A 14,744-nucleotide genomic window follows, 5' to 3' on the forward strand; every position below is an offset into this window, starting at 1 on the left:
GAATTCTTTCCATATATGTGCAGAGTTTACTGTCTGACCATGATTTGAGCTTGAATCACACTTTCATTTGTTTTCTAAACACACAGCCAGTTAGCATGTGTTTGAGAACATATGACAGTCCAAATGTTATTTAAATAGAGAACATACACTCGCAAACCACATTTATTGCATAACAATGGCAAAAGATCACTTCATCAACTGGTTTTTATTTGAAACTTGATTCTACCAAGCAGCAGGAAGGCCTTGGGTTAGAATCCTGGCCTGGAGTTTGTATGTTCTCTCTGTGCAGTCTGGGTTCTCTCTGGGTACTCTGGCTTCCTCCTGCCTAACAACAAGGTTTGTTTGTTGTCAGGTTGTGTGTATCCACTTGGTTATGGGTCCCTGTCAAGGATGTACCCAGCCATCACCGTGTGACACAGCAGGCATCAGCCCCACTGGAATCCTAGATGAGCAGATAGAAGCAAAATATTTTTTTCTCATTTATTTTTATTCATTGGCTACATCATGAAAGCAGGATGTGACTCCACTGCAGGTGCTTTATAAAAAAGAAAAGCACTTAGTTTACAGGAAGTGAAACCAAGCATGGTCAAGGTCAGTGCAACAACGTTCCACAAAGAGTCCTGCAGGTTCACTGAGTGTTTAAAAGCTAAAGGCCATGACCTTGTTTTAAGCTGCCCTGCTGTGCAGCATGCAGGTGCCTCGAACAGAAACAGAAAGTCTCATTCTGCTGCAGTCAGAATTTAATCCAAACCATGTCTGCAGTGAGATAATCTCAGGTTGACCTGGGCTGCAAGCAGAAACTTCCTGCAGGCGGTTTGGTCTCAGCAGCTGATCGTAGTTTGGCAGACGTTCAAAAACACTCCAACTGCCAGGAGGTGTGTGTCTGTGTTTGTGTCCTTGTGGGGGTAAAATCAGGCAGCGCAGCTCGACATGAATCGCCTTCTGGTGGGTAAAGCTCTTATTTTCTTCTCTTTTCATGTCTTGTGGGCATTTTGAGCAGAACTCAGATCAGACCGACAGCTGACCGTGTCTGACCTCTGGGGTCGTTGTTTGCGTTGTTTGTGCGTCTGGAGTGTGCAGAGATATGATCCATGTGTACAGACAGAGCTGGAGCTCTGGTTGCAGGGTTGTCTTTTTTAAATTATTTTTATGGTTCAGCCACAGAAACACACACCTGCTGCTTACCTGTCGGCCTGGGAGTGCAGCTCAGCACGTACGCAATGACAGCGGTCTCCCTGTTCCTCCCTCAACAGGTTATTTTCAGCCTGTAGATTAATCTAACACATTAGGAGTCTATTAAGGGAAAGCCCTGTGTTAAAATGTGTCACCTTTACTTAAACAGTGAGTTTTACTTTCTGTTTGTAGCGGTAAATTTGTTTTGTTCCACATTTGTTTGTCTTCACCCCCCCTGTATTTATGCTGCAGAGAAGGTCGTTTCAGGACAGTTTTCGCTCCTCAATAAATTTCCAGTTTCTTATCCTGGCATCAGAAAAACTAGCAGTTGTTCTGGGAATATGAGTCTTTGAAGAGTTCCAGTTCTCTGTGTTGGGAAAGGATCAGACCAGCAGATGCATTCTCCTCTTCCTCAGCCAGGACTATGGAAGGCAGTTCTCCATTTTCTTAATAAAAGCTGACTGAGGGGTGGAGAACTCCTCCAAATGCTACAGCTGTTTCTGACCAAAGAGCATCCTACTGTTCCTTGGAATATAATGGAAGCCTGGAAGGATTCAAAACAACTAAAACCAAAATCTTTCTAAGAAATCCATCATTTTAAAGTTGTTTCTCCTACAAGTAACCTGTTAAACTGCAGATTATTATAAAAATAAAGTGAGAAAAGGATCCTAATCTGTTTTTAAGCTTCTTTAGGGCTCTACAGTATCATTAAGAATTTTTTTTTTCTGCGGGGGGAATAAAACATTTCTAACTTCTTTCTGGTTTGTTTTTTATGGAAAGTAAATCTGTTTCTGCTGCCGGCTTGCAGCTCTGCCTGTGATCTGATCCAGGACCTGTTGGGTTAACTTCTGTTAATCATCATCTCATGTTAACAAGGCAAAGTCCACCATTCCTCTAACGTCAATAAAGGACGAACTTTTCATCTAAATATGTTAAAAATAAAGTCAACATTTTTTTATTCAAACCTCCTTTCTTATAAAATAAGAACTGAAACCTTCTTAAAATGCTTGTTTACATTTAGAACACCTCCTGCTTTAATTTTCCTGCTCATGGATGTAAAACTTAGTGTTTCTGATGATCATCTGTGTAAAAAGCTAAGTTTCTGCCTTTATAAGATATAAATGTGATTCTGTTTCCGACACTAAGCTGCAGTTTATGTTGGAAGCTTGTCCTTCACCCCTCAACTGTCCCAAGGAGAATTCTTCATTCTTCTCCCTGATTGGTTCAGGGGTCATGTGGCGAGGATGCGATTGGTTCTGGGTGTAGGCAGCCCCGCCCTCAGCTGTCCACTGTAACCTTGGGCAGAGCAGACAGAGCCCTGCAGCTCTTAAAGAGACACAGCAGCTAGAGGCAGTTTCAGCTCTCTGAAGGTCCAGCCACTGCTCTGGACTTTGACTAGGACATTCCATCGTCTTCCTTTTATTTCAGCCATTTTGTTGTAGATCTGCTGCTATGTTTTGATTCTAAAGTCCGGTTTGGACCACAGAGTCATTCTGCATCATGGATGTGGAAACAAAGAGTAAATCCTTTTAAATGATGTTCTCAAACTAACAAATTAGGATAAACACAGAGAACACTTTTGCCCACTTTGAAGACTCCTGAAAATTTTTTCCTTACCTGAAGTTTTTCTTATACTGTCATGATTCCTTAAACTATGGATGCATCTTTAATCTCTGATCTATCTTGAAATGTCCCATTACATCAGATCACCAGGAGATCAAGCTCCAGCTGAACCTTTCTTCAGGTTTCTGTCTTCTGAACGTTGAATGTTCTGTTCGGACCGATCCACTTTCCCTGAGGTGTTCTGTCGTCTATTAAGAGGATCTAATCAAGTTTCCGAAACTTGTGAAAGTCAGATGCTTCCACTCCAAGCTTCAGCCACCCTAAAACCAGACAGTGTTTTACTAATGATTTACTTCAGAAAGCCCTGAAACTTTAAACTCTAGGAATGCATAAAGGAGCTTTAGTGACAAATAAGATCAGATTTATCAGAGCAGCTGCATTTAGGGCTTAGACTCTGATGGGAATTGAACCCACAGCCCCTGAACAGCTCTCCCAGTGTATAGCTGAAGGTACTTTATTTAACACAAAGTTACAAGAAAATATTTCAAAGGAAAAACCTCGCTCTGTGGCAGAAATCTTCTGACCCATTCAGGGTTCTGATGGTGATCCGGTCAAGTGTCAGAGGCTCTAAATCCTGCAGCTGGGAGATGGCTGAGGATTCTAGGAATGAGGAAACCAGCAGGCTGAACCTGGATAGCAGGACAGGGCATTGGGTGCTTCTATAATCTAACACTGCTGGGATTTGAACCCACAGCCTCAGAATTTTCCTCAGTTGTTAAGCAATGCTGAAGAAAGGATGGATATCTCTGCTGCTCTCCTATACACATTAATGAAAGTCCTTTCAGTCCTTTAGCTTCACTGCTTTCCTCCTGCCACAGCTGTTCCATGATTGGCTCAGTCAGTCTGCCAGGTTCTGCCTGAGGCGGTACTGATGACTGATGTTTGTCATTCAGAAAGATCTCATAGAGGATGTGAGAAGTCTGTGATATGGTCCAGATCCTGTGAGACAATCGCAAATGTAAATATGAGGAACTGGGATGAAAGAGTGATGCAGGAACAATTTAAACACTTAAAAACTGAAAAATGTTGACATGATGTAAAAGATTACAACCAGGAGGAAGAAGCATCAGACGATCAGAAAGTCAAGTAAACGTTCATTTATTATATTATTGTCAACATTTTTATCTATACAGGTTAGTTTTTTTAGACTTAGGCCAGATCTCAATTCACATAAACAATTATAAACAAATTATAAATTTATTAAAAATATAAATTATAAATGTCAAAGTATCTTCCGTAAGATGATACAAAATCAATTTACTTTTTGTGACACGTTTAGGCAGAGATCAAAGAAGCTTCTTCCTATTAGCAAATAATATAATAATCGAGATATAAATCTCACATCCGGTTCACTTCCTGTTTACTCCCTGTCAGCCAGGCACGATTTGACGCGTTATTTTTCTCTGCTGTTATTGGTTAAGACCATGTGGGTGTTGGGCTTTGTAGCCAATGAAATAAGGTTTCGATCGAGCCCAAATGTGTTTAGTTTATTTAAAGGGGTACAACATTGCAGGCTTGTGTGAGAGAGAAACACAGACACCAGCAGGTGGAGCCATTGCACGCCGCTCCAAGCCGACACCAAAGTTCAAACCCCCACAGCTCTGGAACTGTTATAGCTAGATGTCTGAAATTTTCTGCATTTGTGGTTGATATGATGTAGAACAAATATAACACACGAGACCTGCCTATTCTTAAGCATGCCTTTATTACTGCTGTTCAAAAAACAACTATCTTTATTACTGCTGTTATCATTTCCGTGAATAAAAAAAACAACTTTGAGTCATGTTTGAACTGATGCAGCTTGGTCTGTGTTCTACTCACCCAATATTATTTATATATTCAGAAACTAGAAGGTGTTAGCTTTCAAATAATGTATTGCACATGTAATTTGGGCTTACTGTTCCTAAGTTATTTGCTTTTCCATTTGGGTATGCAAAATAGTTGAGAATTTCCCAAAATGAGGTGGATGTTAAGAGGTTAAGTTTATGGAGTGAATTTTGTTCCATTATTTTTCCAAGCAAAAAACACATTTTGTACATTGAAAAAAAAAATCAGAAAGGAAACTTTGAAACATGTGTTAATAAGTAAAAAAAAAAGGTTTGAGAGCAGCTTTGCTGTGTTTGCAGATTGTATTGTAATTGTATTGTAATTTTTGTATTTCTTATTTTAAATTTCTTCTTTATTTCCTTACATATTTTTCTTTTTTTTTTAAATCCCTATTTTTCAGATTCAGTTTTATGAATGTTATTCTTTTCAAGTCAGGTTTTACTGTTCACATTCTCTTTACTTCTATTGGACGACATGGATTTTATGCTGTTGTTAAGTAACCACAAACAACGTGTTTGTATTGGGCTTGAAGTGAAGAGAATGTAATCTTTGATACGTAATTTGAAAAGAATGCAATTCTTAAAAGTCAAAGAAATAAAAAAAAACTGAAAAAAAAATTTTAGAATAATAAAATCAAAAAATTGATTAAAAAAAAAGAATAGAAATCATAAAAAACTTAAGAAGACAGCACCACAAAGACGATGAAAATGTAAGGTCTTTTGAACTGTTGTTGGACTAAATTGAACTTGATCTAGACTACAATGGACTGACCAGATTTAGCCTAAAAACTAACCTCTCACAGGTGTAACTTTCTTAAGGACTGGTATAGACATATCCCACCAACTTTGGCCTGGCCTGGAAAGTCCCAATCAATAATTTCCTTGAATTGAAATTAATCCAAACTCTACATCCTAGGGATGCATGATATCAGGCACGCTGGGAGTAATTTTGAACAGAGGGTGCTGTGAACATTTTTTTTTGACAAAAGAGCTATGAGCCTATAGGCCTGTTTAAAAAACAATAAATAAAAATAAATAAATAAATAGAGTGAGATTTACTACTTTATTGTCATATACATTTCAGTGCACGCAACCAGGGTAACACGCAGACATCTATAATCACGATTAATAATGAATCAGTTCTCAGGTGAGAATATGCGCTATTAATTAAAGTTGTAGGGAAGTCAAATTTAAATGTCAAATCATTCTGGCTTAAACATGTACTGTATATAAATGTACAATTTATCAGACCATGTTGTTCCAAAAGTTAGAAAATAAAAAAAAAAAAAAAAAAATTCTGTCTTAAAATCTGTGTTTTTATTTTGTTATCTTATGCAAAGGTCATCTGTCAATAAAATTTTTCGGTCATAGCATCTTGATTCCTATGTCGCAGCTAATATACGCAATGGTTGAAACAAGAATCATTTCCTTTCCCATTGAGTTCCGTCCCAGTGTTCATGGGGATGGACGTCTGTGTCTTCAGCAGGCGTAGAGCTAACAGAAATGGCAGCGTTGCGAGGCGAGGGCTCAAACATGTACGGCTGTAAGCCTTCTACACCAAACCAAGCTTCTGCTGCCCTGCCGTCCTCTTCCACAACATCTTCATCCCCACTTTCCTCCTCTAAATAAAAAATGTATGATGGAGGAGACTCATCCACAACCTCCGACACAAAACTCCTCCTGCATGTTTCCTCTGTCCATAGTGTTCCTTGACAGTGTCATTTCTTAGTCACCAATTTAGTGCTACTTGGTCCCAATGGAATTTCCCATTTGGAACCTACTAGCACTAAGTTGCTAACTGGTTAGCAAGATGCTTCAGAGAAACTGGCCACAACCAAAATGCTTTCGATCCAATAGGACCTGCTGCACGCTGTCAGATCATCCTCAGTTGCCTCAATGTTCTATTTCGGAGTTCTTCAACATGGGGTCTGCGACCCCTATTGAGTCCTTGGAGGTTCTGCATAGGGGTCGGGAAAGTTTTGGTTGATTAGACTTTTTTTAATAATCCCCCAGCAATTTTTTTCCATTAATTGAAATGTCTTTAAATCAACATTAACATGAATTCAACACACTGTAGTAAACCGATAAATGTAGGCAGAAGATGTCTTTCAGTCATCAATGCACACATTTAGCGACACACAGGAGCCCTTTCAAGCTGGGTACCGTTTCATTCACAACACCTGTCCCATCAACCAGGAATCAGAATCAGAAATACTTTAATAATCTCAGGGAGAAATTACTTTCGTTACATTACTCCATCTGTAATAGAGTGACTATAGGACCAGTTTGATATAACACAATTTCACACAATATATATAATTAGGGGGTCCCCGCTCCATCTATCCATCAGGTAGGGCGCCTTGGCCTGGAAAATGTTGAAGATCCCAGTTTTATTTTATAAGAAAAATTAGGGCTTAAAACCACAGAGAGCTGAAATGCTCTGGTTCTGTCAGCTGCAAGCAGCCTGGAAAACTGAACTAATACCAGAGAGTCAGTTTCTCTTCCTGGATCACTTATTTAACTTGTTGTAACCTTTGAATGTTTGATTTGAGAAACAACTGAAGCTCTTCATACCGAAGCCAGGAGACTTCTAAAACCAGATCATAACTTCAGGGGTTAAGTACGGAAATGAAGACAGAGGCAGAGGTACTGTGGAAGGCTGGGGACAACCAAGATGATGTAACAGGAAGACGAAGGTGAAAAATATAACAATCCAAAAAGATGTCCTCCATGTCCACAGGAGCCTCACAGCACTTATTTAAAGGGGACAGGAAATCCAAAATAGTCAATTACATACAAATTATTCAAAAGTTTAGGTATTTTGAAAAAAAAAATCCCTGATACTTAGAAATATTAAGATATTTAAAATGAATGATATTCAACAATAAATTGACGATTAAAGGCAGTAAAACAATCCCAAAACACAAAAACTAAATAGAACTTGATCTGAGAAGCAACAACAAAGATCAACAGTTTTGATCACATAAAGGGACCTTAGATTTCTCTAAAACTGTGATTGTCTTTGATCTGTGGTTGTGCTATTTGCTGAAAACATTGAGCCAAACCAGCCACGAAGCCACGGCCAAAACTTTTCTCCCTCTGAATTCTTTAGCTCATCCATCATCACATCAGCCCTTTGTTTTCAGGATCATCCAACAGCATGCAGGTTTTGCTGCAACAACAGGGGAGTTATTTTCTATGAACTCTATTACAAACACCTGTTGCATATTTTTCTTTTATAATAAATCACAGTCGTAAAACCAGACCAGAGAAGCTCAACAAAAGAAATATTTGATGTGTTAAGAATAGTGCTGTCAATCGATTAAATTTTTTTAATCGCATCAATGCCTGAGTTAACTCGCGATTAATCGCATTTTAATCGCACATTTTTTTTCTGATTGAAAATCATTTAAATACTCTCGATGACATACAAAAAATACATACAGGCTAGGTTTGTGCCAATGTTCTTTTTTTTATATGAAAACAGGTCACAGATACTGATTTATGCCATAGAAACATATGGCAAGAAGATGGGGAGGCATGTAGCAAAAAATAACAAATATGTAGCCAAAAAAAGGCCCTGAAAACAGGCTGATGTAAAAGACAGTCTTTACAGTCAATACAGTCTTTTGAACAAAGACAAGCATTTTACCCTACTGCTATAAAATGTAGTAGAGTTAACATTAGATGTTAATTAACCAAGATAATAATGAACAATTTTCAATCAATACATCAAAATCAATAGACCGACATCACTAGATGGAGGTAGTCTATGCTCTAGAAAGTTACTTTTCAGCCTCTTAACAAAAATGAGAACACACACACACACACACACACACACACACACACACACACGCGATACTGACCTGTGGCGTACACAGACAGCAAGAGTGCCGTAGCAGATTCCATTTCACCTCAGTAATCTGTTTTCTCAGCGTATTTCAGGTTGCTACTAGGCAGCGGACACTCAACTTGTTTGTTGGTGGTGGGGCTTAAAGAAAAGGCACTAGCGTCACCCAGTGTATGAGCGTCTTTTTCCCTTGAGAGGCTCCGCTCTCGATGCCTATGAGAAATGCATAGACTGGGGGGAAATAGCCCCGCCTTCTCGCAGGCTGCAGCGGGATATACTTGGAAAATTGTACCATAAAACCACATAGCGTTAATCTCACGTTAAAAAAATTATCGCCGTTAAAATGGCCTCGCGTTAACGCGATAATAACGCGATAATTTTGACAGCACTAGTTAAGAATAAAAAAAAATCCATGTCTTGACTCCCATTGACGTTCTATGCCCTAACGTTAGCTTCACTGTTTATACAGATACCTACATTTATAATCAGTTTCCATCTACTGTTAAGCTTTTTTATTTTGTGTCAAGCTTTGTTTTATTGTTTTTGAATTGTCAGTTGATAGCAGTGATGTCTGTTGGGTATGAAGAATCCAACAGCTATTACAACAGCTGTTGGCCTGAAGTTACTTTGCTAACGTTGCTAACAACAACCAGGAAGAAAACACTGAAGGCAGGATTTCCAAAATGTACCTGGAGAGTAGTTTACGTGTGTGCCTTTTGAATAAGACTGCTCGTATGAGTATTTATTAGGTATGATAAATTATGGCAGATTTCTCACTGGACTCATTGTCAGGTTAGGCGAAGCAGGCAATGATTATATGGAAAAACGATTAAATCGCCTTTTGATAAAATTATAAATCTAATGCATCTTTTTTTAACAAACGTGTATTTTTACGTTTCTTTTTTCATGATTTAGGGGGATTTAGAAAAAAACAGCAGTAAAAATGTCTGCTTTTTTTCAGACTTTTATTGCTTTAAAATGGTAGCAAAATCATATTTAAATGTCTAATCATTCTGGCTTAAACATGTATATAAATGTACTCTTTTTCAGACGATGTTGTCTCAAAATTTAGAAAAATTTCTATTTAAAAAAAAAATCCTCTCTTATAATCTGTGGGGTTTTTTGTTATCTTATGCAGGCCATTTAGTTATATGTCAGCTTGTACACCTACATTTGGCCAATCATATATCAACGGTCATCTGTCAATCAAAAATGAAAACAAAAAAAAGATCCTTACTCCGATGCCAAAAGCGGAGAGTACATAAGCCCTGTTACACTACCCTCTGAAAACCGATCCGTGCAGAGCTTGGATAAGTCAACGGTGCCGAGCTCGGGTTCCTTACGACCATTTATACACCACGCTAGCACAGTTCCTCGCCTCCTAGTGACGAGCTACGGTACTACTGCTCTCTAGAGGTAGACAAGCAAACCAACATGGTGGAGCACGTAACATTCAGGAAGTTTGCGGAGAAAGGCAGCCTTTGGTGAATTACATGACAGTCGCCTTTTGGAAGAGAATACGACAAACGATAGTCTAATCAGGGCTTACAGACGCAGGAAAAGACGACAGGCGCAGAGGTTCATCATACTGCTAAGCAGAATCATCACTGAAAATCGTGTGGCACGGTAGGGAACCTAGTGTTTTAATGAATGTCTGAAGTTTCATGATTACGGAGGCTGACTGTAAGGAGATGACGCGGTCTGCTCATGCGCTTTGTTATCTGAGAACAAAACCAGAACTGAACCTTGCCAAGCCCTAATGATGAACTAGTACACTAGTACACTTTGGTTGTGTCTGGAGGAGTCCAGCGGTTCAGTTGTTAGTGCCATTTACACTGCAAAAAACATCTAAAAATGAGAAAAAAGGTCTTAAATTAAGTGTATTTACCATTAATTTGAGTAGGTGAATAAGATAATTTGCCAATGGAATGAGTATGTTTACTCTTAAAATAAGATAATTAGATAATATGCACTTTAAATAAGACAACGCAATTGTGTTTTCTTATTTTAAATGTAAATTGTCATGTTCCATTGGCAAAGTGTCTAGATTACCTCCTCAATTCAAGAAAAATGCACTTATTGCAAGAAAAAATTACTTATCTAGATTTCAATTTTTTGCAGTGTACACTCAACAGTTATCTCGGATATCGTGCTCAAACCAATCTATGCATGGTTTTAAAAGGGTAATGGGGCTATAGACACAACCAGAGGTCAGTCAGATGATGTATCTGCTGAGTTTGATCTGATCTGGTTCTAAATTGATGTCTGGGTTTGTCTGTTTTTCCAGAAAGTTCCCATTGTGGCCAGCCGGGCCTTCAGCAGCTCCAGCAGACACCTGAGGAACAAAGTTCCTGAGGCCCAGAAAGTCTTCCAGGTGAGACCTCCTCTGAGTCTAATCATCCACCCTGTAGCTTTTCTCCAAGCAGGTTTAACAGCCTGATGACCAGTTCAGTTCCTCAGGTACACCAGTAACTGAGCTGATCCAAGTTCAAAACTGATCTGGAAGACATCAGAAAGAGATAAAAAAGTTAAAATGCTGTACACGTGGGGGGGGAAAAAACGTACATTACAGTGGCATAGAGGCAACACGAATAATAAAAGAGAATAAACATGAATATGATGACATATTACATAATATTAAAAGATAAAATATTAATAAACGCACATAAAAATGTAGGAAAAAATTGGACAGAAGACTGCTCTAAACTCATGTGTTTTTTTTAATCTTGATCTAAAACAATTTATTTGGTTCAGGTTCAGGTTCTGCAGATAAGATTTTGATCCAGTAGAGTAGACCATAAGGAGCTAAGTCGGTAATGTATTTTGGAGCTCAGCCATTCAGTAATTTATAAACTAACAGAAGTATTTTTTAATCTATTCTCTGTGATACGAGGAGCCAATATAAGGACTTTAGAAGTGAGCTGTTGTTCTGCACTTTCTTAGATCTAGTGAGGATGCTGGCAGCAGCTTTCTGGATCAGCTGCAGCTTTCTGATCTACTTTCTAGGCAGATCTGTGAAGACACCACTGCAGGGATCAATTCTACTAACGATGAATGAGGCAGGTGGTCATCTTTCAAGGTTCTGCTGAGACATTAGTCCTTAATCCTGGAGATGTTGCTTAGTTGATAGCAGGCCGACTTTGTTACTGTCTATCTGAGACACTCAAGGTTCAGGTCTGAGTCCATCATTGCATCCAGATTTGGAGCTTCATTGGACGTTTCTAGCCAGAGTAACTGAAGTGGTGTGCTAACTTTTAAACTTTTCCAGAAATTTGTTATGGAAAGCTGTGGGTAAAAGGTACTCCGGTTAAGTAAAACTGAATTAACTGAAGCCAAATTTTGTGTTTTCTTCTTTTGGTCAACACATTATTACTTCAGTTCTCTTTTGATTCATCTGAAGAGAATTTTGACACGTCTATTAATTGATTTTTACTTGTTGCTGTAGTAGAATCATGGTCATCTGGTGACATGGTGATGTACAGCTGACTGTCATCTGCTTAGTTATGGTAATTTATTAAATTCAGTTTATTTACATAGTGTCAATTCACAGTACTTCATCTCAAGGCACTTTACAGAGACAATTCAACCAGATCATACAGTCAGATTGGTTCAGAGTTTTACATCTAAGGGAGACCAGCTGATTGCATCTCCAGTGTAGGAAGACTGGTCTTAAACTGGGGCATTGGCTTATAGGCCCTTTAGCTTTCTGAGCTTGTCAGTGATATGTTACCTTGTGGTTGCTATGGTTACAGGAGGACAACGGGCTGCCGGTCCACATCAAGGGAGGAACTACTGACGTCCTGCTCTACAGGGCCACCATGGCGCTGACCGTTGCAGGTAAGCTCCAAATGTTTCTCTCAATGACTTCAATCAATTGGTCAGAAGAGCTGCTTGAGCAAAGAACAAGCACAGGTTACAGAAAACTTAAAATAAGAAAACATCTGGCTGAGAAGGTGGCCACTTTTCCAGGTTCTTGGAGACCCAGTATCCTGGTGATTCATGATTTAAAAGTCAGCTCAGTTCTTTATGTCCGTGAGTAACTGGGTTCTCTTGGTTTCGGTGGATATTATAAACAATAAAAAGTCATTAAAGGAAAATTCCGGTTTTTAACACTTTTAGCCCCTTTTCTGTAGTGTCCAGGATGAAATCGAATGATCGACACCAAAATTTTGACGATTGGTCCTGTCTCTGCTATTTGGCTCATGCAGAATCCCCCCTGGCTGCTTCAGAATGGCTTTCATAGTGCATGTCCGATAATGTCCTTAAAACAACCTTAAACGTTCTTTTTTTTAAATATGCTACTCACCGGGTCGTCAGCGCTGTTCAATGACGTTCAAAAACAAGTTTCGTAAAGAAAAAACGTTCCTGTAGTGTTTTATTTAGCATTTTGTAAATCCCATTGAGTTCTGTTGGAATAGTCAATATCCCTTCGCCACCGGAAACGGAAAGGGGGCCTGTTTACGCTTAGTTGTAGTCTTTTCGCAAGGCCCAAGTGTTTATGCTTCACTCTGTGTACTCCGACGTCGAGGTGCTAACGTCTCTGTTAAACACTTTAAAAAACTCTGAAAATGGAATACGAAAGATGGATTCTTGAGGAGGACATATTGGACTTTGAGTTTGACGGTACAAACATTGTCGCCAACTAGTGGTCTGGAGTGTGCAACGCTTCAGATTCGAACGGGAAGCGGAAGTTTATAAGCGGTTGTGATGTATCGGAAAAAATAGTTCTGGGATTTACAAAATGCAAAATAAAACAAGACAGGAACGGTTTTTCTTCACGAAACTTTTTTTGGAACGTCATTGAACAGCGCTGACGACCCGGTGAGTAGCATATTTAAAAAAAAGAATGTTTAAGGTTGTTTTAAGGACATTATCGGACATGCACTATGAAAGCCATTCTGAAGCAGCCAGGGGGGGATTCTACATGAGCCAAAAAGCAGAGACAGGAGCAATTGTCAAAATTTTGGTGTCGATCATTCGATTTCATCCTGGACACTACAGAAAAGGGGCTAAAAGTGTTAAAAACCGGAATTTTCCTTTAAATATATTTTTTTTTTTACAAATACAGCTCTTTTCATTATATCAAGTAAGCATCTTGTTGACTTTGAGCTGCCTGTTGGTGAACGTTCATGTTGTGGACGCATATTTTTCCTTAGCCTATTTGTGAGATAAAATATTTTGAGTGTGCTTTTGTTCTGCCTAAATAGGGGTGATTATTTAGAAGTATGTATGCTGGAGTTAAGTTATGGAGTTAAGAGGGGGGGTGACAGAAAGCAGTTGCCTCCCTACTCTAGACAAAGCTGAAGGGAGGGTCATGAGAGACAAGAATGAGTTTACACAGCCTCCTTCATGAGGTGAATGGGAGACCTGTTCTGGGTGTTAATCTGGCTAAAATGTATGTCCTTGATGAATTGAAGCATCTTTTCTTGGGAATAACCAAAATGTTTAAGTGTGAGAAAGATCTTTATGCAGGGGTTGGGTTGGTTCCCCTGGGGAGAGTGTGTGTGTGATTTTGTAAGGTGTAAATGTACGGACTGAAATGCCTCAGTCAGAGAGCTCTATCTCACCATCCGAGGATGTTAAATACATTTGAACATTATTTCTTGCAAGAAATGCCTCTGCCTCAGCTTCGTAACTCCACAATGTACACAGATCAGTTGCTGTCAAAGAGCCAACAGAAGCTTTATCTGAATGGCAGCACGTTGTCAGCACTAACAACATGGCCTCCATGTTCTCTGCAGGAACCTGTTACTCTCTGTATTGGCTGCTTGTTGCCTCTATGCCACAGAAGAAGTCATAAAGATGAAGACGGACAGGATCTGCACCAAGCATTTCTCCAGCATGCACTGATGTTCATGTTCAAACTGCAGAAAATAAAACCTGTTTGAATTTATTTTGTTTCTGTTTGTTTTCTGAAGTGAGAATTAGAGAATTAGTTAGACCAGAGGAAGGCAGTGCCAGGCACAGCTAACAAACACATTAGCTTCTCTATCAGATATTCCGCTAATCGAAATATTAGCTCAGCTAATGTCAGACTACTAAACAGTTAAATAAGTTAGCAACTCAAACTGTGAACTACTAAGGATGGCTCCTTCCACTTGAAGACTTCTGAGGGGCTGAGGGCAGTACTATCAAAAGGGAAAAAAATATTGAAAAGACAGGACTTTGTGTTGCTGTTCTGATAGTTCTAGGTCTAGAAAGGCTTGTATGAGTCTTTATGATCTGATTCAACTCCAGTCTAGATGCCAATATCCAAAAAACTCTAAGACGTG

General features: G+C 39.1%; 1 protein-coding gene across 1 annotated transcript; it reads left to right on the forward strand.

Annotated features, from left to right (window-relative positions):
* Positions 1-724: 724 nt before the first annotated feature.
* LOC119798481 (cytochrome c oxidase subunit 7A2, mitochondrial) lies at positions 725-14,314 on the forward strand. Its single transcript, XM_038307974.1, has 4 exons — positions 725-945; positions 10,760-10,846; positions 12,225-12,309; positions 14,214-14,314. Exons 1-4 carry the CDS (start codon positions 931-933, stop codon positions 14,270-14,272), a joined length of 246 nt encoding a protein of 81 aa, XP_038163902.1. The 5' UTR covers positions 725-930; the 3' UTR covers positions 14,273-14,314.
* The last annotated feature ends 430 nt before the right edge of the window (positions 14,315-14,744 follow it).

The sequence above is a fragment of the Cyprinodon tularosa genome, unplaced genomic scaffold (genome assembly GCF_016077235.1).
Source record: "Cyprinodon tularosa strain WSP-4 unplaced genomic scaffold, ASM1607723v1 ctg625, whole genome shotgun sequence".
Taxonomy (NCBI): domain Eukaryota; kingdom Metazoa; phylum Chordata; class Actinopteri; order Cyprinodontiformes; family Cyprinodontidae; genus Cyprinodon; species Cyprinodon tularosa.